This window comes from Dipodomys spectabilis, unplaced genomic scaffold, assembly GCF_019054845.1.
Source record: "Dipodomys spectabilis isolate Male_0828 unplaced genomic scaffold, ASM1905484v1 ptg000001l, whole genome shotgun sequence".
NCBI classification, from domain to species: Eukaryota; Metazoa; Chordata; class Mammalia; order Rodentia; family Heteromyidae; genus Dipodomys; species Dipodomys spectabilis.
In genome coordinates, this window is record NW_024870678.1 from 22,986,444 (window position 1) to 23,008,486 (window position 22,043).

At 40.1% G+C, this 22,043-nt stretch overlaps 1 protein-coding gene across 1 annotated transcript in view; it reads right to left on the reverse strand.

Moving 5' to 3' along the window:
- Positions 1 to 216: 216 nt before the first annotated feature.
- The window catches only part of Map3k5 (mitogen-activated protein kinase kinase kinase 5), a 181,772-nt gene continuing 159,945 nt past the window's right edge, over positions 217 to 22,043 (reverse strand). The window contains exons 24-30 of the mRNA XM_042701048.1: positions 20,074 to 20,259; positions 17,769 to 17,874; positions 10,523 to 10,766; positions 5,249 to 5,361; positions 3,319 to 3,431; positions 1,144 to 1,220; positions 217 to 474 (exon numbers count right to left, since the gene is read on the reverse strand). Of these exons, the coding sequence (XP_042556982.1) occupies positions 414 to 474; positions 1,144 to 1,220; positions 3,319 to 3,431; positions 5,249 to 5,361; positions 10,523 to 10,766; positions 17,769 to 17,874; positions 20,074 to 20,259 (900 nt within the window). The 3' untranslated portion in view covers positions 217 to 413. The remainder of the gene's footprint in view (positions 475 to 1,143; positions 1,221 to 3,318; positions 3,432 to 5,248; positions 5,362 to 10,522; positions 10,767 to 17,768; positions 17,875 to 20,073; positions 20,260 to 22,043) is intronic.

Consider the following 22,043-nt stretch of genomic DNA (forward strand, 5'->3'; position numbering starts at 1 on the left):
CATGCCTGTAATCCTGGCTACTCAGGTGGCTGAGATATGAGGATTGTGGTTCAAAGCCAGTCTGGGCAGGAACGTCTGTGAGACTCTGATCTCCAATGAACCATCAGAAAACCTGAAGTGCAGCTGTGGCTCAAAGTGGTAGAGTGCTAAGCTTTGAGCGGAAGAGCTCAGGGACAGCACCCAGGCCAAGTTCAGGCCCCACAATCCACAAAAAAAAAAAAAGTTCTTAAGAATTGTAGAAGCAGAAGCAGAAAATTTCAGGATGTTTCTCTGGTTGTTGTTGTTTAACATGTGTAAACAAATACTGATTTTAAAGTGCAGCTTCTTTCTCCTCTCACTTCGATTCTTCCTACCCCAACACCAGTTCTGTATTCACTTTCAGAATCTCCAACGAAGATTAAATTGAGTGAGAGTCAAGTGTGTTTGTCTCGAAAGTAAATGATGGCCTTCCATAAGGTACACAGCATTCCTCCCCTGTATAAAGATACAAGAACAAGGTGAAGAAAACTCATTCTCCCTAGAGACACTGCCCTTGACATATAAAAGAGACTTCTCAGCTTTCAGCTGCTTTGGTTAAAACAAAAAGATCCCAAAGGCCTATCAGTCATTATGTATCAGTTTTGTATATATTTTCTCCTCATCCCTTGATCATTCCTACAAGTTTCTAGGCCCCCAAATTACATTTTAGATTGTCTCATTTCTGAAATATGTCTTTAGAGAGGTGGGTGTGAATTATGGAGACACCTGGCCTTGTAGAGAAGAATGTAAAAAAAAGAATTCACATCTGATTATACCAAGTTTTTTGGAGGGTGACTCAACACCTCATCCAATATTTCTAGATGCATGAGATAATCGTGAACTAAATTAGAGCATGTGCATATAACAGCTTTAGAATACTATCTGTGTGGTTTTAGTCTATGTAGTAGTTAAGTTAGCAAAATCTTTTAGTTGATTTTTACCTAGTAGTATAAATGTACTAGTTGCTAGAGTATCCCCAAATAGCCAGGCCCAACTAATTCCACACAGCTACAAACCAGAGAGCACTAGCACTGCCTGAGCTGGCAGAGCTCATTAGAAGCCCAGGCCCTGAGCACTCAGCTCAGGACTCTTCCCATCAGGGCAACTTTAAGACAAAAACGGCACCTTAGTCTCAGGCATTTTAAGTCATCACGTGTCACATAGTAGAGAACATCCTCTAGTGTATAATCCTCGGCCAAAAACTGTAGAGAAAGTAAAATGAAGTTCAGATGTTTTCAGTAATAAACTCCATCCAAAACTCAGACACTGGTAATAAATACAAGCGAATCTAAAAGGAAATCCACTAATACATACTCTACTGGAATTGTTTGAGGAAAACTTCCCTATTATTTGACTTAACAAAATAATTAAAATGAACCCATGGGACTTCTCAATGCATAAAGATTACACATGACTTAGAACTGCTGAAGAGGCTTCTAATGAACAGTTCCAACTCACTAGTAATTATATCTGCTGCTCATAATTTGGTTCTTGAAAGCTTTTATTTTTCCCCAAGTGGACAAAAAAATGTCTCTGGAAAGTTATTGTTTTTTCACAGCTAATAAAAGAGACTTGTCTATTATTCACTGCAATATCAGAGTCCTGAATATGAAAAGCTTTTAATTTGTTTTTTGTTTGTTTTGGTGCCAGTCCTGGGGCTTGAACTCAAGACCTGGGTATTGTCATTGAGCATTTTTGCTCAAGGCTTGTGCTCTACCTCTTTAGCCACAGCCTTGCTTCCAACCTTTTGGTGGTTAATTGGAGATAAAGAGTTTCACAGACTTTCTTTTCTAGGCCTGGCTTTACATTGTGATCCTCATATCTCAGCCTCCTGAGTAGCTAGAATTACAGGCGTGAGCCACACTCGTGACCAAGAGAACTTTTTAGTTTTTTTTTAATAAAAAATTACTTTTTGGCTTCAATATAGTCTATGGTCACGGTTGATACATATTGTTGCCTAGTTGTCTTGAACTATTTAAATTGAGCCATAGCCTTAAGATTTTCTAAGCTGGACATATATGTGCTATTGTATATACTGAAGATAAGATTTACTACTACCTTGTAGTTTGCTTTCTAAGAAAGATATTTGGTATTTCATATGTTTGAAGGTTTCACAGGCAAGATGGACTCTGCCTCTTCCAATAATATCTTTCCAGTGTTTACTACCTCCCATTTCCATTCACATAATTAGTACAGATGATCCTCCTCCACAACCTTTGCAGTGGGTGCATTTTTATGCCCCTTTGACAAATGAGGGCTCTAAGGATAAAGTGGTAAAATCATTTAGAAAAATTATATAGCCAGCACAGATGGAGCAAGTAGCTGAAGATGTAATTTAGCAAAGATGTAAGTAAGATGCAATTAAGCAAAGCTGTTTACAAGGCACATAGACTGAAATACAATAAGCACTCAGAGTGTAGATTACTTTGACATGATTTATAATGGTCTTATGCCATTCTAGATAATTTTCTGTGGTTTTGTGTCATTCTGAAGTGAATATCATTCTACCTCAGAGCTTGTCCACAAACGAGGCTGTTTGTTAGGCCAGGTATGGTGGGTCATTCCTGTAATCCCAGCATATAAGATACTGAGGCAGGAGGATTCTGAGTTAGAGGCTAGCCTTATTTTCAGTTCAAAAACATTACCATCCTTAAAGGGTGTGGACAACAATGCTTTTCGCTGCTTACTTGCCTTTCATATTCTGCACCTTCCTTACTCCTCCTTCCAGCAAAACCCGATACATACATCTGCCCTCCTTTATTCCTTTACATTCTCTTAGACTCAGCCACCCTCTTCCTGCAAGACTTCCCAACCTGCTCCCTCTCCCCAAGAACTCCCAAACCCTTTTCTGCATAGAATTTTCCAATGTATACTGATATCTGTTTCATGGTATTGGGATTGAATTTGAGGCCTTGTGTTTGCTACACACGGGCTCTATGAATTAAACCATCCTCCCAAGCCCTTCGCTTTTTTATGTTTTTCTTTTCCTTTTCTTTTTCCTTGTTTTCCTCAGGTAAGGTCTTACACTTTTGCCCAGGCTGGCCTTGAACTGTGATCCCTGTACCTCCACCTTCACAATAGCTGGGATTACAAGTGTGCGTCATCACACTCAGCCCCACATTTTTTAATCTGTGGAACTATCTGAATTATCATCTGCTTGCCCTACAAAGCCATAGCCAGGGCAGGCTGCCTCTGACTGTTCACCCATATGCTCTCTGTGCTTGAAGGGTGTTTGGCTTAGAAAAGGCACGTGATACTATGAAGGAAAGCCGAAGAACACAGAATCACAGTTTTCTTTACCCGACTAATAGTATCTTCATCAGCTCCATTTTCTCTGAGCCAAGCAGTAAGTTCAGAATCTTCAGTGGTGGTGCCAGGAGAATTTAGGTGACATGCAGGTAATCCAGGAATATCTAGAATCAAATTAGGGAGAGATAGGTATTCTTTGCTTCATCTGAGAGAGGCTATCAGAGATTCTCACAGCCCACAGAGATTTATGCACAATTTGATTTTGCACTGTCGGAGAATAGTTAATAGAAACAATGGAGATTAGTAGAACTAACGATAATTTTATAAACTAAACTCAGACTAGTTAATCTGGTAGTAAATTGGGAGTCAGAAGCACTAATGTAACAGTACTCCAAATTTATGGTTTCATATAAATTCTATAGTTTCTTAGAATAAACTCTATATCAAAGTTTATCAGTACTATTCATTTCATGCAACAAAGATGATCTACACAATTATCAGAGAACTGTAACGTTATAATCTCTTTTATCACTATGTATATTAACATAGAAGAACCATCATCTGAACAAATAACCATGAATTATATTTTCTTCTAAATGGGCTAATTAAAATCCTCTAAAGAGTACTTTTTAGTTGGGAGAGATGGGGGAAAAGATGAAAGGGTGGCACTGATCAAGAAGCATGGTACTCATAAATGTTATGTTGAATCGAAACCCCCTTTGTACAACTACTAAGAGATAATAAAACATAAAACATTAATTTGTACCTCCAATTTCTTATATATTTTTCTTCAGAGTTTGAACCTATCACTTCTTATTACTGTATCTTTATGCTATTTAAGCCTCTTCAACACATAAAGAAAAAAGCTGTATTTCACTGAATACAAATGCAAAATAACAAAAATAGTATTGTCTCACTGACAACTCTGAAGAGAAATAAACACTGATCATATCAGTGGGAGGTGACTAGGGGGTGACTATGTACTCTATATGCATGTACAAAACTAGAACAACGAAACCCGTTGAAATTATTATTTATTTGTCAGTTGTGGGGCCTGAACTCAGGGCTTGGGTGTTGTCCTTGAACCTCTTTGTGCTCAAGACTGCTGCTCTACCAGTTGAGCCACAGTGCTACTTTCAGTTTTTGAGTGTTTAATTGGCGGTAAGAGGCTCACAGAAACTTTTCTGCCTGTGCTGGCTTTGAACTGTGATCCGCCGATCTCAGCCTTCTGAGTAGCTAGGATTACAGGCATGAGCCACATGTACCAAGCTGGAATTGTTTTAAGAAGAGGGAAGGAAATAGGGGAAAGAACTGAAGGGATGAGTTTGATCAGGGTACACTGTATGCATTTCTAGGAAAGTCACAACAAAATACCCTTTGTACAACTATTATATGCTAATACACAATCTTTAACAAATCACTACATCAGTGGAAAGCTTTCTTTATCTCTACAATATATAGCCTCAGGGAAGGTGATCTTATGAGTCATACATTGTTTTTTTTCCTTTTGGCAGTAAAGAGGTTTGAACTCAGGATTTTGTGCTTGGTAAGCAGGTACTCTACCATTTGAGCACTCTGCCATCCCTAACATACTGTTTATTTTCAAGATAAGTCACAATTTTTCCTCAGGTGGGACTGTAATCTACCTCTCTGTGGTTCCCTTGTCTCTGGGATGACAGGTGAGGGCCACTGCTCCCAACTGTTGGTTGAGTTCAGTCTCAAACTTTTAAGCCAGGGAAAGCCTTGAACCAGAATCCTCTGCTCTTTGCCTCCCAGTTAGGATTTCAGGCTTGAGCCCCTGTGCCCAGCTGAACCATACTTTCCACTGTGCTTAGAAGAAATGATAGTTTGTGCTTCTCATTGTGGCACAAAGGAGAGATGCTAGTTAAACGCCATAACATAAAACTGCCTGTTGCTGCTTCTCAGCTTCCCATGGCAACCTTGGTCAACCAAATTTATTTTGAAATTCCCACCTACTTACCTATTGGTTGAGATTTAAGTTTCAAGTGTCTAATTTCTTGGTTTTTTTCTTCAATAGCTTGATGAAGGAGTGCTTGTAATTCTTTCTCTTTCCGAACTAATTCTTCCAGTAATCTGCAGAAGAAAATTGTATTGGTTGATGAGATAATAAAGCTGAAGGCATCAATGATCTAGCATGAGCTTCCCAAGCTATAAGCATGGACACCGTGGATTCTTAAAGAAATTCAGAGCTCTGGAGTGAGGTAGGAGATGGTGCCTAGTGAGCCCCCAGGAGACAGTGATGCTCTGGACTTGCTCTAATTCCATCCAGGAGCAAGATCTGTCAGATTGTGCTTCCAGGCACGAATTCAAAATCTCCCTTTCACATGCCCTCCCCAAATCTTCAGAGATACTTGTCTACTGTTTGCTTTTTCATTGTTCATAAATGTCAAAATGACAAATAGGCGGTATTAACAGATGAGTATTTTACATGCACGGCCCCTCATCAGAAAAAATGGCAAACATAGATAATAATCAACTCCACGCAAAAAGGTAGCCACTCTTGTGACGCTATGACAGCTTTGAGGAATGGGTCCCTAGAAGACCACCTGGCAGGTGACAAGTCTTCACCAAATGTTAATGGCTATTGCTGCAACTGTGACTGTGATTAACATTGTTCTTCCCATTTCTGGGACAGGGGTAGGAGTAATGAAGTGAGTGTTACTGTGTTTACTGTACATTCCATTCTGAATTGCCATCAGATACCAAAGAAGCAAGAAGAAACTATGATATCATATCATAGCTCTTACCCCTGGAAGATTTGCCTTGGGCTAAGAACACATCTATTTACTATGTCTGACACTATCTCTTGGAGAAAGCCCTCCAAATGAAGAAAAGAGATGCTCTATGTTTTTAAGAACAAAATCCCTTGAGTAAGTTGTATTCAGAACATTAATATTTTTTTTGAGGTGGGGGGTCTGGTCATGGGGCCTGAACTCTGGGCCTGGGCGCTGTCCCTCAGCTCTTCAGCTCAAGGCTAGTGCTCTACCACTTGAGCCACAGCGCCACTTTCAGCTTTTTTCTTTTTGCTTATGTGGTGCTGAGGAATTGAACTCAGGGCCTCAGGCATGCAAGACAAGCACTCTCCCACTGAGCCACCTTCCCAGCCCTAGAATGTTAATATTTAAAACACATAATGATTAGTCAGCTCACTAAGATTAATAATTGCATCCCCTAAAGTTCTCTTTTTTGTTGTTGTTGTTGGTCCTGGAGCTTGAACTCTGGGCCTGGGTGCTGTCCCTCAGCTCTTCAGCTCAAGGTGAGTGCTCTACCACTTAAGCCACAGTGCCACTTCCAGTTTTCTAGTAGTTTATTGGAGATAAGAGTCTCATGGAGTTTGCTGTCCAGGCTGGCTTTGAACCGCAATCCTCAGATCTCAGCCTCCTGAGTAGCTAGGATTACAGGTGCCCGGCTCCCTAAAGTTCTTAAAAGCTGATTTTGTTTCATCTCCTGGCTATTGGTAGACTTAACTCCAGACTACGTTCCATCCAAAAGTCGGTTTCGGCTTTGGATGACAGACTTTGAAGATGGTATGATGCAAATGAGATAGGCCTGGGCCTGTGTCCTGGCTCTGCCAGGCATTTCCCATCTTAGCCTTAGACAACTTAACCAAGCCTCTGGAATTGCAAAAGGAAAATGTCCAAAAGAGCGGCTGTGAGCATTAAATGAGGTAAAGTTCCTAGCACTAGCCTGGCCTTTAGTAGCGTCTACTTTGTGCCCTGCTAGAGCATCAGTCCTTCCAGGCCTCATCCAGCTGTGGTCCTGCGCTTCAAGCTCTACCTCATTCCCATAAAGCTGAGGCTCTCAGGAAAGAAGAGGAATCATAGTAGAGTGGGTGGCTGAGGTAAAAAACAATGAGAGGCAGACAGAGACAGTGGGTTGCAGAAGACAGGTAAGTAACAACACCTACAGAGTAAACTCATCACACAATTAAGTGGATTAAGCATCAGGAACTGAAAGCAAGAGGGAGAAGTAGAGAGTGGGAGGGCGATTCCTCCAACAATAACAGTAATCTATCAATGGATAGAAAGCTCTGTTTGAATTGTTTAGCATATATATATATGTTCTACCTGGTTAATATACATGCAGAAAACAGTGATAGCATATTGCTATTATTTTCTCAAAGAACACAAAATTATTTCCTAAAATTTAAAATGTTTATTTGGGCTAGGAAGTTTTTTTTTTTATCTTTAAAAGCCAGAATTTAACGTTAGAGGTAGAGTATTGATGGGCCTCCTCATTTGCCATTCAGACCACCCTAAGTGTATATTTATTTAGTCCAGTAGTTTTAGTTTTACCATGGGTTATTTGGGAAATACTGAGCAATGAAGGCAATTGTCTGCCTCTCTGTTCCAGAAAAGTATGGTAAGAAACTACCATAAGGTTTTAACTCAGGTGAGTAAAGCTAGGTTGATGGGTTTTTCTGGAATTCCAGGATTTAGAAATTAGATAACAAATGGATACTTCTAAATGGATACTTTAATAATGTTCTCAAATCTCCTTGTGTGAAGTGAATTTTACACAAGCATATATTTAAACAGAAGGAAGACTTATATTCTAAATCCATTTCGTTTCTTCCGGCCATTTAGAATTATTGATGACCTAATCATCAAGAGCTGTGTAAACCTTATTTACCTTTATCAGTGATCATTCGCAACATTCTGAGCTTAAGTTTTGTGTGTATGTTTGTGTCAGGACTGCAGCTTGAACTTAGTGCCTTACTCTCTCTCTTTTTATTTTTTGCAGGTCCGAAGGCTTGAACTCAGGGCCTGAGTGCTGTCCCTGAGCCCCTTTGTGCTCACGGCTAGTGCTCTACCACTTGATCCATAGAACCACTTCAGCTTTTTCTGAGTAGTTTATTATGGACTTTCCCCACTCTGGCTGGCTTCGAACCTTGATCTTTAGATCTTAGCCTGCTGAGTACCTAGGATGACAAGAGTAAGTTGTGTTAGGCTAAGCTTAAGACTGTTAATATGATATCTATAACCTTTCCTAAACACATTTCCTCTCAAATTCATTTTGCAGTGTAGACTTTGTGTGTGTAGAGGTGGTAGGATGGCTGACAAGTGAACCCAGTGCCTGATACATGCTAGGTAAGTACTCTAGCACTTGAATTACAACCCAGGAATGCTGCATATAATTTTATATTGCAAATGGTATTCAACAGAAAAGCTCAAGGACCAATATAGATAAGGCTGGTCTAAATTCAGCTGTTCAGTGCTTGTACTAAACCAGTTATATTATACTCATCTCACTTTTCTGGATGTGTCGGAGGAGCTGTGATAGTTGCTACTGCAAAAAAGACAAAGAAGGCTAATAATCCTGTAGCTTTTATAGATCTAATTGTAAGCATGTAAACACACACAAATATAGCTGTAATAAAGTAATAAAGCCATATAATGTAAGAAATGTGATAAAGAAAAATCTTAGTCTTTTCAACCAAGATGGGAAGATTTTCATGAGAGCAAAATCTCAGCAGGCCCCAAGAGAGCCTCCGAAGATAAACGATGAGACAAGAAGAAAGGAGTTGGAGACAGCAATCTTGCAAGTCAATGATACCAGAAACCTGGGGGACAGAAGCAGCAACAGGTGCAAGCACAAGGTGAAGCCAATGAGCAAAGGAGAGAAGGGAGAGAAACACACACAGGAGGCTGTATTTAGAGTATTCAGGTTCTGTTGACATAGCCATGAGGTGCAGACAGAGGGTTTCAGGGCCAGCAGAGCAGACAGACCAGCTCTTTAGTAAACAAACTAGCTTTCCTGTCTGTCAGTTCTGACCAGAAGCCATGGGTGGGGAGTGCTGGATCAAAATAATAAGTTACGGAGGGAAATTTCCTCCTTCAGTGACCAGAGCAGGGGTCCAGTAAGGATAAGGCAAGAATAAAAACTGAAGTGATGAGCTAGTACCTACCACAGGGGATGGGGTGTTAAAATATGAGAAGCTTTAAGAGTTAAAGATTCAGAAAAGATCTAGATTCTTTTCCATTAAGTAGTAGAGATGATAGGTAAAGAGCTGGCCATTGGAGGATAAGACAAGGATATGGAAGCCAGAGAGCCAGTTTTCTCTTTATTGTAAGAGTTTGCTCTATGCAAGTCATACAATGTAAGGACGTGTGCACTTAAAAAAATCATGCAACCTAAATTGATACATTTAAACAGAAGGAATAAAAGAGGAGCTTTGTACTAAGTTTCATAGTCAAGCTGTCTTCAAAGAGCTTACACTCTGATAAACAACTAGAATCTTCACCTATTTGAACAGTTTTATGGAGTCACTAGAAAAAATGTTTTTACCACAAGTGCAGAGCCATAAAGTCCGTTTCCCACATGTCAACGGTAGCCAGCTCAGGAAGCTATAAATCATAAAGACTCAGACCTTGAACTGTGCCAACGTTTGTGGAGAACAGGAAGCATTTACTGCTCACTTAGTAACCTGGTCATGGGTTCCTATGCTAACCAATGCTCAGAGACAAATTATCCTCTGGAGTTTATAGCAGATTAAAAATAGAAGAGTCATCCATGTGGTCCATTCTCATTTTCTCAAGCCTCTAGAATACAGGCTTAGCTTTCTCCTTGTGAGTATTAAGATGCTCCTCTCCAGAAAGGATCTGACATTTTAAATCACAGGCTTTCAAGAACACAGGCTTTCTGTTCTGTTTCTTAGCTATCTATCAAAGGAACAGGCTGCTCTGAGTCTGTGTTTCCACGACAGTTTAGGAGGTTACAACACAGTTATTCTGCGGATCTCAGTGTACCTAATGATAAGCCAGCAAAGAAATGGTCCAAAGTAGCCTTGAATTAGTAAAAGCAGAGAGTGGCAAAAAGACAAAACAAGGGCTCTTGCTAATGAGAAAGCCACTAAATTAGGTATACATGTCCAAGATAAGGAATTTTTGCAAACACATTAAAATATGCATGTTCTGTAGATAAGACATATAAAGTAGACCCCAAACACATTTCTACAGAAGTAAGAAAAAAGAAGCTGCTGTTACTTGGGAGGCTGAGGACTGAGGATCATGGGTTGATGCTAGCCACAGCAGAAAATTATATGAGACTCTTCAATTACCCGCAAAAAAAGCCAGAAGTGAAGGTGTGGCTCAAGGGATAGAGCACTAGTCTTGCGCAAAGAAACAAGACACACAAAAAACATAAGCAAGAACATGAAGCACTGAGTTCACGCTCCAGTATTGGTACAAAGAAAAGAAAAGAAAAAAGAAAATGATGTCAGCTTTGAACCTACCTATTTGTTTCAATTTTCATCCTTCCGAGCTGCACATTGAGTGATCGGTGAGCACTCTGGGAATCGTGGGATACAGTGGAGCTGAGCGTGCTCACTCCCGAGGTGGCCACAGCATCCTCAATGATGGCCTGAGGTCTTCGGACCGTTTGATTGGCAGGTGGCTCCTCATGGTCATCTTCTACATCCAAGTCTTCCGGATCAGCGGTGTCACTCTCAGATGCCAGGCTAAAATGTGGCCTCAGTTCTGTTGGGCATAGTGTCAGTGTTAACAAAACACAACGATTGTTTCCAGGATCTAGAGGTTAGAGTCAGTCCTTCTTGCTACCCAAACTGCTCTTCCACATGAAGGCTGGGTTTCTGCTACTCACTCAAAATTGTTCTGCTAGTGAATGTACAGAATGTATAAGATGGAGAAATTCAGTCAGAATGATTTGATAGGGCCAATTTATCAAGGTCACCAAAGGCCTGTTTCCAAGCCCTCAAAGCGATCATTGTGTGAACAGCTTTCCCTTTGGGCTCCTGCTTCTCCTTCTCAGAGTTTTTATCTCCTACAATCCCCTAGAAGCTGGAAGCTTTTTTATTTTTACTTGTTCTCCATGGGTGAGCTCATTCAACTCTGTGAAGGTCAAGTACTTCTAGTGTGTGCCAGCCCTCTACCCCTCTGGCCCCAATCTGGTTACAACCTGAATCTGCTGGATATCCCTTTGGACAGGTACTTCAAAATCGACATCTTTTGTTCTGAACAAGAAGCACAGCATCCTTTAAGGCCAGGTTGATACTGGCTTCTTCATCTCCTTTTCGAAGTTTAAATTTTCTTATTGTGGTTAGAAAAGTTCATGACACAAAATATACTACTTTATTCATGTCTAAGTGGACAATTCAGTAGTGTTCATTATATTCACATTGCTATGCAACCTATCTTCAGAAATCTTTGCATTTTTGCAAACTGAAACTCAGTTCAAAAGAAACAATACCTCCCTATTTTCCACTCCTCACAGCCTGTGGAAACCACCACTCTACTTTCTGTGTCTCTGGGTTTGACTACTCTACAAGTGAAAAATATAATATTGATCCTATGACTAGCTTATATTAGTTCAAATAATGTCCTCAGCATTTGTCCATGTTGTAGTATATGTCAGAATTTCCTTCTGTTTAAGTCCCAATAATATTCCATTACATTTATGTACTACCTTTTGTTTAACTGTTCATCTGTTGACAGACATTTGGATTGCCTCTATCTCTTAGCTATTGGGAATACAGTTGCTATGAACATGGTGGGCAGATACCTCTTTGAGATCATGTTTTTCATTCTTTTGGATATATTCCCAGAAGAGGAATTTCTGGATCACATGGTAATTCTATTTTTTTCTTTTTTCTTTTTCTTTTGCAGTCATGGGCTTGAACTCAGAGCCTGGACACCATCCCTGCGCTCTTTTTGCTCAAGGTTAGCACTCCACTTTGAGCCATAGCTCCACTTCCAGTGTTTGAGTGGTTAATTAAGAGATAAGAGTCTCGGGACTGTGAAGGTGGCTCAGTGGTAAAGTGCTTACCTTGCATGCATGAGGCCTTGAGTTCGATTCCTTAACATCACATAAGCAGAAAAAGCAGAAGTGGTGCTGTGGCTCAAGTGGTAGAGCGCTAGCCTTGAGCTGAAGAGCTGAAGGACAGTGCCCAAGCCCAGAGTTCAGGCCCCACAACCAACAAAAAATAAAAATAAATATTTTTTAAAAAAGAGTCTCATGGGGACTCTTCTGCCCTGGCTGGCTTCGAACTGCAACCCTCAGATCTCAGCCTCCTGAGTAGCTAGCATTATAAGTGTGAGCCACCAGTGCCTGGCTTATTTTCAACTTTTAAAGGATTCTACCATACTGTTTTCCATAGTGGTTGCACTAACAGGTCACATGATTTCTAGTTTCTCCACCTCCTCTCTGTGTATCTTATGGCTTACAAAACTTCCTTGCTGTTCTAACTCTTTCCCAAATCCCATTTCCTCAATTTCCTAATTTATCTACAGTATGACTGACACAAAATCAGACATATTAACTTTGTAAATTCTAAGACAGGAGCTAAATGCATTAGGATTGCAAAACAACAACAGTAACAACATAGGAAAATGAAAGAATGATCTTGCCAGGATTATTTGGGTTTTGAAGAGAATAATAGAATAATATAGAATAAAATAGAATAATATAAAAATAATATTTTACTTTACGGGCAACTTAAGATACTATAACACTAGATCAAATGGTAGAAAAGATTAGGATTTACAAATTTTTCTAAAATAAAACTAGGAGAAAAAAATTAGAAGAGGTGATACTGTTAAAAGAAATGTACTCATCTGATTTATGTAACTGTAACCCTCCTGTTACCTTTACAATAATAATAAAAATATACCTACTTTATGGAAGGCAATTTTTTATATTATGTTTAAAGATCCCTTAATTTGATATCCTTTCAACTCTCATTTATATGTGTAAGCATGACAAAAATGCTTTCCATTCTTTGAAAACTGCAAGCTAATACAATGTTTTGTTATTTCTTTGAGCACAGAGCATTAGATTAAACACTGGAAAATACACCAATGATATTGGTAACGATCTAAAGGAGGTTGAGAGATCCACAGAAAGGCCCAAGACAGATGCCCAAAGACAGCATGAAATTACAAGTAAAATAGAATACAGCTGAAAAGCATCTCAGTTGTAGACCTCGTTGCATTCATCAAGCATTGTGATCATTAATTTTTTACATGCCAACTTGGCTCAGCTAAGGGATGCCACATAGCTGAGGAAACAGTATTCCTGGGTGTGTCTATGAAGGTGTTTCCCAAAGAGATTAACCTTTCAGTGGCCTGAATAGAGAAGGTCCACTCTCACCAATGGGGGTGACATCACCCAGGCCTGAACAGCACAGAAAAGGTAGACAAGAAAGAATCCTCCTTCTCTCTTTCCACCTTGGGAGCATGTCTCATCTCTTGCTCCAGTTTCTCAGACTTTCAGTCTTGGACTGAGACGTTCAACATCAACTTCCTTCAGATTAGAGTGAATCACACATTGCTTTCCCAGCTCTACAGTATACCGGCAGCAAATGTTGGGGCTTACTTGGCATCCATAACCACTCCAGCCAATTCTTATAAGAAATCTCTTATCTATCTCTCCATAGCCTATTGGTGCCTCTTTGCAGACCCTTGACTAATAAATGCATGTTCTAAGAGTGCTGACAGGTAAGTAAACACATTTATTTGCATGACTGAATGGAGTTGGCTTATTCACTGACAGATTCAGGGAAACAAGGGCCTAATGTGGGCTCTGGAGGAGGGAAGGGATTTGGTCTAGGGGGAAAAAGAGAGGTGCTTGAAAGAAGACTGCATGGTGGACCAAAGCCTTGTAGGAAGAATGTTAAGCAGCATGAAGTGTCAGGAGAGAGCCACATGTCAGGAGAAAAATCTGAGACTCGTGTCCTGCAATGCATGGATGGCATTTAAGCCCATGTGGGAAAGAGGAGTGGGCACACATTTCTAATATAGTTTGATGGTGTGAAACAATATCATACCTCTCTACTCTAAATGGTTAATTCCCCAAATGAAATAAACAGACCAAGTTTCTTTAACATGGGTATTTCTGATGCCACATAAGATCAGAGGGCTGTGAGCGAAGCATATAAGACCTGCATCAATTTCCTCATGGAGAGGTAAATAAAGCTCATTTCACATGAATGTGAACACTGGCACATGCTTGATTCAGTCAAATGACTGACAGTAATATCAAGCACTCCAAGCATCTTTTAAAGAGCATTGCGAGAAGGATATTTATACTATGGATTCTCGCTAACTTTGCACCGTCATCCTGCTCTCAGCATTTCTCAGTCTAGTCACCCACAGCCACTCTGTGCTTAAGTAGCAACAATAGACACTTAATGTTGCCAATAATCTTAAGGCTGATGAAAGAATGCCTAAGAGACATACTGTATTCTCTGTTCTGTGTGTTCTTTTTTGAAGCAGGGAAACTGAGCACTGCTTTCAAAACTTACTATTTTGAAGTAACTTTAGAATCACAGAAAAGTTACAAAACAGTACAGAGTTCTCTGTACTCTTCAGCAATTTGTCACCACCTTAGTATCTTATATGCCTGTGAAACAATAATCAAAAGCAGAAAATCAACAGATAACTATTGATAAGTTTATAGATCAGTGTTTGAATGTCATGTCTTCCTACTAATGTCTGAGTCTCTTTCTTTCCTTCCTTTCTTTCTTCCTTTTTCTTTCCTTCCTTCCCTTTCTTTCCTTCTCTTTCTTTCTTTCTATCTTTTTTCTCCTCTCCTCTCCTCTTCTTTTCTTTTCTTTCTTTTCTTTTGCCAATTCTGGGGCTTGAACTCAGGACCTGAGAGTTGTCCCTGAGCTTTTTTGCTCAAAACATTATATCAATCTGGGCTCATGGATATTATTTTGTTCTTTGAGCTTGCTACAGTTTGAGTCCTAAGTGTCCTCAAAGGTCCACATGGTCCCTAGAGTCCTAGTGTGGCACTGTAGGAGGTGGTGGAATCTTTAAGAGGTGGGCCTAAGTGAGAAGTCCATAGGTTATGAGGGGCTGCCCTCAAAAGGGGATGTGAGAGCCATCAGTTTCCTTTCCTTTGCTTCCACTATGAGGTGAGCAATTTGTGGTGCTATGCGGGCCCACCACGATGCTCTGCCTCAATACAGGCCCAAAGCAATGCTGTCAACCAATCATGAACTGAAAGCTCTGAAACTGTATGAGCCAAGTAGACTGTTTTATCTTTATTAGTTAGCTACCTCAGGTATTTGTTACAAGTGATCATAAGCTGACTGATAGAGCCTAATACTATTTTTATTTCATTTCACTTCATTGCTCAAGTTATTCCAAGCTGAGAGATTAGGAAATCCTTCGAGGTGGCTCTAGGGTCTTTTCAATAAGCTCTTCTTTCTAAACATTCCCTTACAATTGGGAACCATAAGATATCTCAGGCTCATTTGATCTATTTTTCCTGCCCTAGACTCATGATCACCCACTTCTACAGGAGTCCTGTATATATTTATTGGAGGATGGTGTTTAACTATTATCTAAAACTCAATGTATTTGGCAATATCTAACCACCATCCCACTAGATATACATAGAGTGGAAGAGCTCTGTTTAACCTTTTTTTTTTTATGTGTGTGAAGATACTGGAGATTGAATCCAGTCTCACACTCTCACTCACATTTATTCACTCATGGATGGTGCTCTACCACTCAAGTCTTGCCTCCATGTCCAGCTTTTGCTGGTTACTGGAGATAAGAGTCTCAGATTTGTCTGCCAGGCTGGCTTTGAGCTATGATCCTTATAGCTCAGCCTCCTGAGTAGCTAGGATTATATGCATGGGCCACTGGCATCCAGCTTGCTTAAACTTGTTATTACTGGGTTGACCGTCAAAACACTCAGGAGGTTTGCCTTGGAGTATGAGCACATTCCTCTCCCCATCAACCTTGTTTCAGCAACACTAGCCCTTTTGTGTCTCACTGCCAATACAGCCAAGGCTGTCTAGACCAAAGATTTCCAAATCAGGCTGTGTGCCAAAATGACCAGGGAGTTGCACTAAAATCAAATGGCTATAGGTGGAACATAGGATTCTTAGGGCTGCAAGCATATTCTGCATGATACTGTGATGACTGATATATGTCCTTACATTGTCCAGAAGAACAGAATATATAATAGCATCTACATGGAGGAACCCCAGTGATAATGTGTTAACCTGTGTCTGTCCATTGTAGCAAGTGCACCACTCTGGTGGGGGGCAGGTATTGATACTGGGAGAGACTGTGTACATACAGGGCAGAGACAATATGGGGAATTCTATACATCCCTCTCAATTTTGAGGTGAATCCAAAACTGCTCTAAAAGAGTAAAAAACTTTTTGTTTTTAAATCCCATTTTAGATTTTCTGTTTAATGCTTGGCCTTCACTCCAGAATTTGGTTGAAAATGGGCTTAAAACCTGCGTGCGCGCGCACACACACACACACACACACACACACACACACACACACACACACACACACACACACACACACACACACACACACACACACACACACACACACACACACACACACACACACACACTGGTTCTAGGGTTTGAACTAAGGGCCTAGATGCTATCCCTGAGCTTTTGTGCTCAAGGCTGGTGCTCTACCACTTGAGCCACATCTTTACTTCTACTGCTGGCTTTTTGGTGGTTAATTGGAGATAAGAGTCCCACAGACTTTCCTGCTTAGACTGGCTTTGAACCATGATCCTCAAATCTCAGGCTCCTGAGTAGCTAGATTTACAGGTATGAGCCACCAACACCCAGCTCAATGCTGTAATTTTTTTAATTTTGTCTGCTCTCGTAATTTCTTTGCTTTTTTGAGTGCTGTAATTTTAAGGGACTCTTCCCATCATTCAATGCCCTGAAGGCTTGGGAAGCACTAGTACAAGATGGAACAGGAGTATGTTTATTTGGAGTCATTTAGTAGTTTTTGGCTTTCCTCGTGTCCAAGAAAAAAAGGAAATCTTCCTCGCAGTCAACATTTTCTTGGTGAACTGAGGCTCAGATTGTATGTACTAGATAAATGTTATTTGGTGGCTTTGAAATGACTTTTTTTTTTAAAGGCAACCACAGGGAAATTAATCTAAATTACATGAAAACACACAGGGCCATGGGAACATATGCATGAACAAATTGACTAATGTATGGTGTAGCTGCATGGATGGCTTCCAATGGTGCAATTCCTTAGAATTTAACAAAATGCATACCAGAAAGCTGAAATGTGTTGGACGGCTGTGGGGCATAAGGGGGGAGGGAGGCAGATGAATGGAGAGAGGAATGGTGGGTAAATAGTCATAATATTCAATGTACATATACGAACGTGGAACCTAGAATGTTGAGAGGAAGGGTGGTGTTGGGGCAGATGAGAGAGAATGAGGAGGGGGTGACATTACTCAAGATGCATTATACTCATAAACTGACACCCCGAATTGAATTGAAACCCCTTTGTATAACTATTTACAGATAATAAAAGAATCAATAAAAGACAAGTATGGTCTTAAAAATCTAAGGAGATGGTCTTTAAAATCTGGTAACTCCATGATGAAAAGAAATTTATAAGTGTTCTGACTCTAGTTAAGTATTCATTTGATTTAAAAAAAAAAGCCTAAGGAGACATCAGAAGTGAAATGATGGAGGAACAATGATCAGAGTAATAAAACATTTATCACCTGGAACCAGAATGGTAATAGCTGTCTGCACAGCCTTTCGGATGATGCTGTCCAAGGCGAACATCCAGTGTGGCTTGATGTTATGATTCCGAAGCACTTTATTGACCTGGAAAAGGAAGTGACATTTAATCTTCTTGGGACTCAAGAGTACAGCTGCAGAATGGCTGGTGAAGGAAGAAAGAGAATCCCCAGGCCTTACATAAAATAACCTCTGCCTATAAATGTTATGACTGCCAAGTAACACAGTTGAGCATTTCAGCATACTCTGGTGATTTGGAAAAAGCAAGTGAATGGGCTGAGAGATGAGCATGAATGTGTGACCTCAGTTTTGCCATAATCTTGGCCTGTTTCCTTTCCACTATGCCATTGTAAATAAGAGGATACTCAGTTTGAATACCCAGAAGGCCAGTGCACATGCAACATACTTGTCAGAACAATGGCTAGCACTATTTCATCTATTTAAGTAGGCACCAAAATAGATATGCTCCTGACTTTTCTGCTCTTTGTTTTTCAGAATACCTGTAATATAAAACTTAAGCTGTCAATCATCAGTGACCGTAAATGCATTTACATTACAGTGCTACTATGATCACAATCCATTAGAACTCTGTCTTACAAGAGCTTGATACCCTTTTTCCTGAATCAGAATTTGTTCTTTTTATATTTAGTAACCTAAAACATTTCTCTAAAAACCCACATACACTAGATAGAAGTGGAACCCTTTGAACCATGCCTCACTCTTCATACTTCCTTCATTTTACCTATGTTAACTATGGCCATGGTTTGAGTTCATTTTGAACAGAAAGTATGCTACAGCACAGGTGAATGGTGTGTGTGCATACGGTGTGTGTGTGGTGAGAGAGAGAGAGAGAGAGAGAGAGAGAGAGAAAGAGAGTGTGTGGTGAGTGTGTGTGTTTGTGTGTGTGTGTGTGTGTATGTGTATGTGTGTCCTGGGCCAGAGGCCCAAAATTATAACTAACTCTTACTCTGAATTCTATAGCCAATTTGCTTTTCAGCTTCTAGGATGAAGGCCAAATGTGTGGGCAAGTGAAAATTAGCTAAATTGCTTCCCTCTATTTGCAGATGGCTGGGTTTCCCTGGTTGTTAGGGTAAGCAGCCCTTTAGCCTTTAATATTAGCAATCAACCCTGCCAGTTGCATTTGCTCTATCAGGACTCTTGTCCATGCTCACCATATCATACAAGGACCAAGTGGCTTACTCAGTGTCTCAGAGAATATTAGAGGCTGTTGAAGGATTATAAATCGGTTTTAAATCGGGGATATTTCATGTTTCAAATGCAATATTCAAGGCACCTTGTACATAGGTCCATTAGGGAAAATGTTTTGAAATTTAAATAGTCCTACAACATGATTTAATATGCATATCACAACACCATCAAGAACTCAGGGCCTGGGCGCTGTCCCTGAACTTTTGTGCTAGCGCTCTACCACTTTGAGTCACAGCTCCACTTCTGATTTTCTGGTGGTTGAAGTTGCATAGACTTTCCAGATTGGCTGGCTTTAAATTGAAATCCTCAGATCTCATCCCCCTGAGTAGTTACTATAGGTGTGACCTGCCAGTGTCTAGTTCAACATTTTTATTTTTAATATATTTTTATTGTAAAGATACTGTACAGAGGGGCTACAGTTACATGAGCAAAGTATGAGTCCATTTTCTATTGAGCATTGTAACATTCTTATTTTTGTCTAAGGGCTTCTGGGAGGAAGCAGCTTTGGCATGTATGCAGAGGTGTCTTCTCCAAGAATAAAACAGGAGTTTTAATCAGATTTTCAGAAGACTGGCTTCTAGTTTGTGTTGCTTAGTAACTCAGTTTTAAAGCAAATTCTCTGCAATCTCCCATTAGATCATGAAGAAAAATTTCCCCTCAGTCATGATGTGTACTCTGAATTATATTTCAGGTTATGACACAGTGCACGCTTATGAAATAAATGTATTAAAATATTTCCATGTAGGAACAGAGAAAACCTAGCTGGAAAAAAATGTTTGTTTTTAGCTGTGACTATCTCAATGCTGTGTCCTGTTAAATTATCTCAGTGGCCACCAGATGGCGTTTGTTGCCTGGTACTACAAAGCGCATGACTAAAGCCGGCTATGTGGTGAAAAGTCACCAAAATAAATAGTGACCCACTACACAATTTCGCCAAGAAGAGAGTTCAGCTCCAGAGATGTTTGTAAGGTTTGCTATTTCCCATGGTGATTCAGTTTTATGTGTATCTATTTTAGGAGCAGGGGAGATTAAACACAATTCTGAAAAAGATACATATTGATAGGGAAGTGCACTTACAGCATCTTGGAAGCCAAAGAGGACCACCTGTACTTGGCTGATGCCATGGCTGTCGAAATCCAGCTCTAACTTCAGCTTCGACAGCGTAGTGGCTATGATTTTTCGGTCAGTGGACCTCACAAACTCTCTGAGGCTGGCGATGAGGGTTGTGATGTGCTCCCATTTTAGTTTAGGTTCTTCAGCTCCCTGGGAATAAACCGTACAAACCCATCAGTCACTAACTTCATGCCACAGACACGGGCCATGGCCATACCATTCTCACAGCTCTTTCTGAGAAGACCTAGGCCCCAGGTGCCTCCTTGCTCCAGGAAATTCAGACCACATTTTGAACTCTATGGCTTCTCTTAGCAACAGTCCTCACCACCAACCAAGAGCTAGACTTTAGGAGACAGCGTACTTACTCTGCATATTGGCCAATAGCCAGAGACAGGCTGAGGTAATGAGATTCCTCAGAAATTTCACTCAAGTAGATTTACTCAAGTAAAATCTTACTCAAGATTCAGGCAATAAGCTATAGTGTCTTAATTCCAAAGTCTGTCCAGAAAGAGGTCATAAAACAGGGCCATAAATGTATCCAATTATAAGGAAGGAGGTGAAAGCCATGAAGCTGAGAATGACCATAGAAAAAGAGAAACGGACAGACATGGAAATGCACACCAAGAGGACAAACAGCAGAAGAGAAAAGGAGTACAAACTCCGGGAGTTTGAAGTCACTGGGAATCACATGCTTTGGTCTTCGAGAGTCTCAGCCAGGAACTATGGCTGAGTATCCATTTCCCTCATTGGGAAGTATGTTTCCCACAGCATGTCTCAACTAGTGTATCCCGATCACAGGGTCTCAGTACTTCCATCGCCCTTAAATTCCTAGCAAATCAAGGGGGGTGATCTCAAATTCCATCCTTAAAACTATTCTTTGCCCACCAATGAGGCAATATCCTATGGACAATTTGACATATTGAAACATAATATTTAAACTCTTAGAATGGTTTTACTTTGAGTAAGGTACAGTGATCTTAGAAAGGATATACAGTACAATATATGGCTTTTTTGCTCAAGGCTGGCACTCTACCACTTGAGTTAGAGCTCCATTTCTGGCTTTTTGGTGATTAATTGGAGATAAGAGTCTTACGGACTTTCCTACCTGGGCTGGCTTTGAACTGAAATGAGTAGCTAGGATTATACAGAATTTTTTTTTTTTTTGGTCGGTCGTGGAGCTTGAACTCTGGGCTTGGGCACTGTCCCTGTGCTCTTCAGCTCAAGGCGAGCACTCTACCACTTGAGCTACAGCGCCACTTCCTAGCTAGGATTATAGATAAGTGCCACTGTCACCCAGCCATAACAGAATTTTTATTTCTATCTCATATTGCACACTTTTTAAACTGCAGCACATTAAAGTTAATTTTCTCAACTGGGCTGTAAACATTACAATTTCTAGGACTATATTAAAATAAAAAAAGAAACCATCCAGTTTTTCTCTGAAGATATTTTCATTTGGGAGGTCTGCCCCATTTTTTATATTTTTATGGAGGAATATTACATTGAAAAGTTTAAGAGCTACCATTATGAAATTTTCAAAATCACACTGGAAATAATTATTAGCCTTGAGTATTTTTGTTTTTCTTACTGTAAATTATACCCAAAGTCAAGATTTACAGGCAAAACCCTAACACTAGGAAAATATGTCCAGGAAAACATGTGAGTTATTGAGAAATTGAAAACTTATCTTACTAAAGGCACCGTTTATACATTTGCCAACAAGTCCAACAGCAAACATAAGTATTCACATTAGCTTTGTTTTCACAACAGAAAAACATGTTGCTTCTAGTTTTTGGATGTTCCGTGTGTCACACATTCTCTGCTCTGGGAAAGGTTTCCTGTCCAGGCTGTTTCATTCCCTTGCGTAATCGCTATTTCTGTGTTAATTGCTGTCCCACCTCCCGTTGCTCTATGTTAACTCATCATGTGCCCTT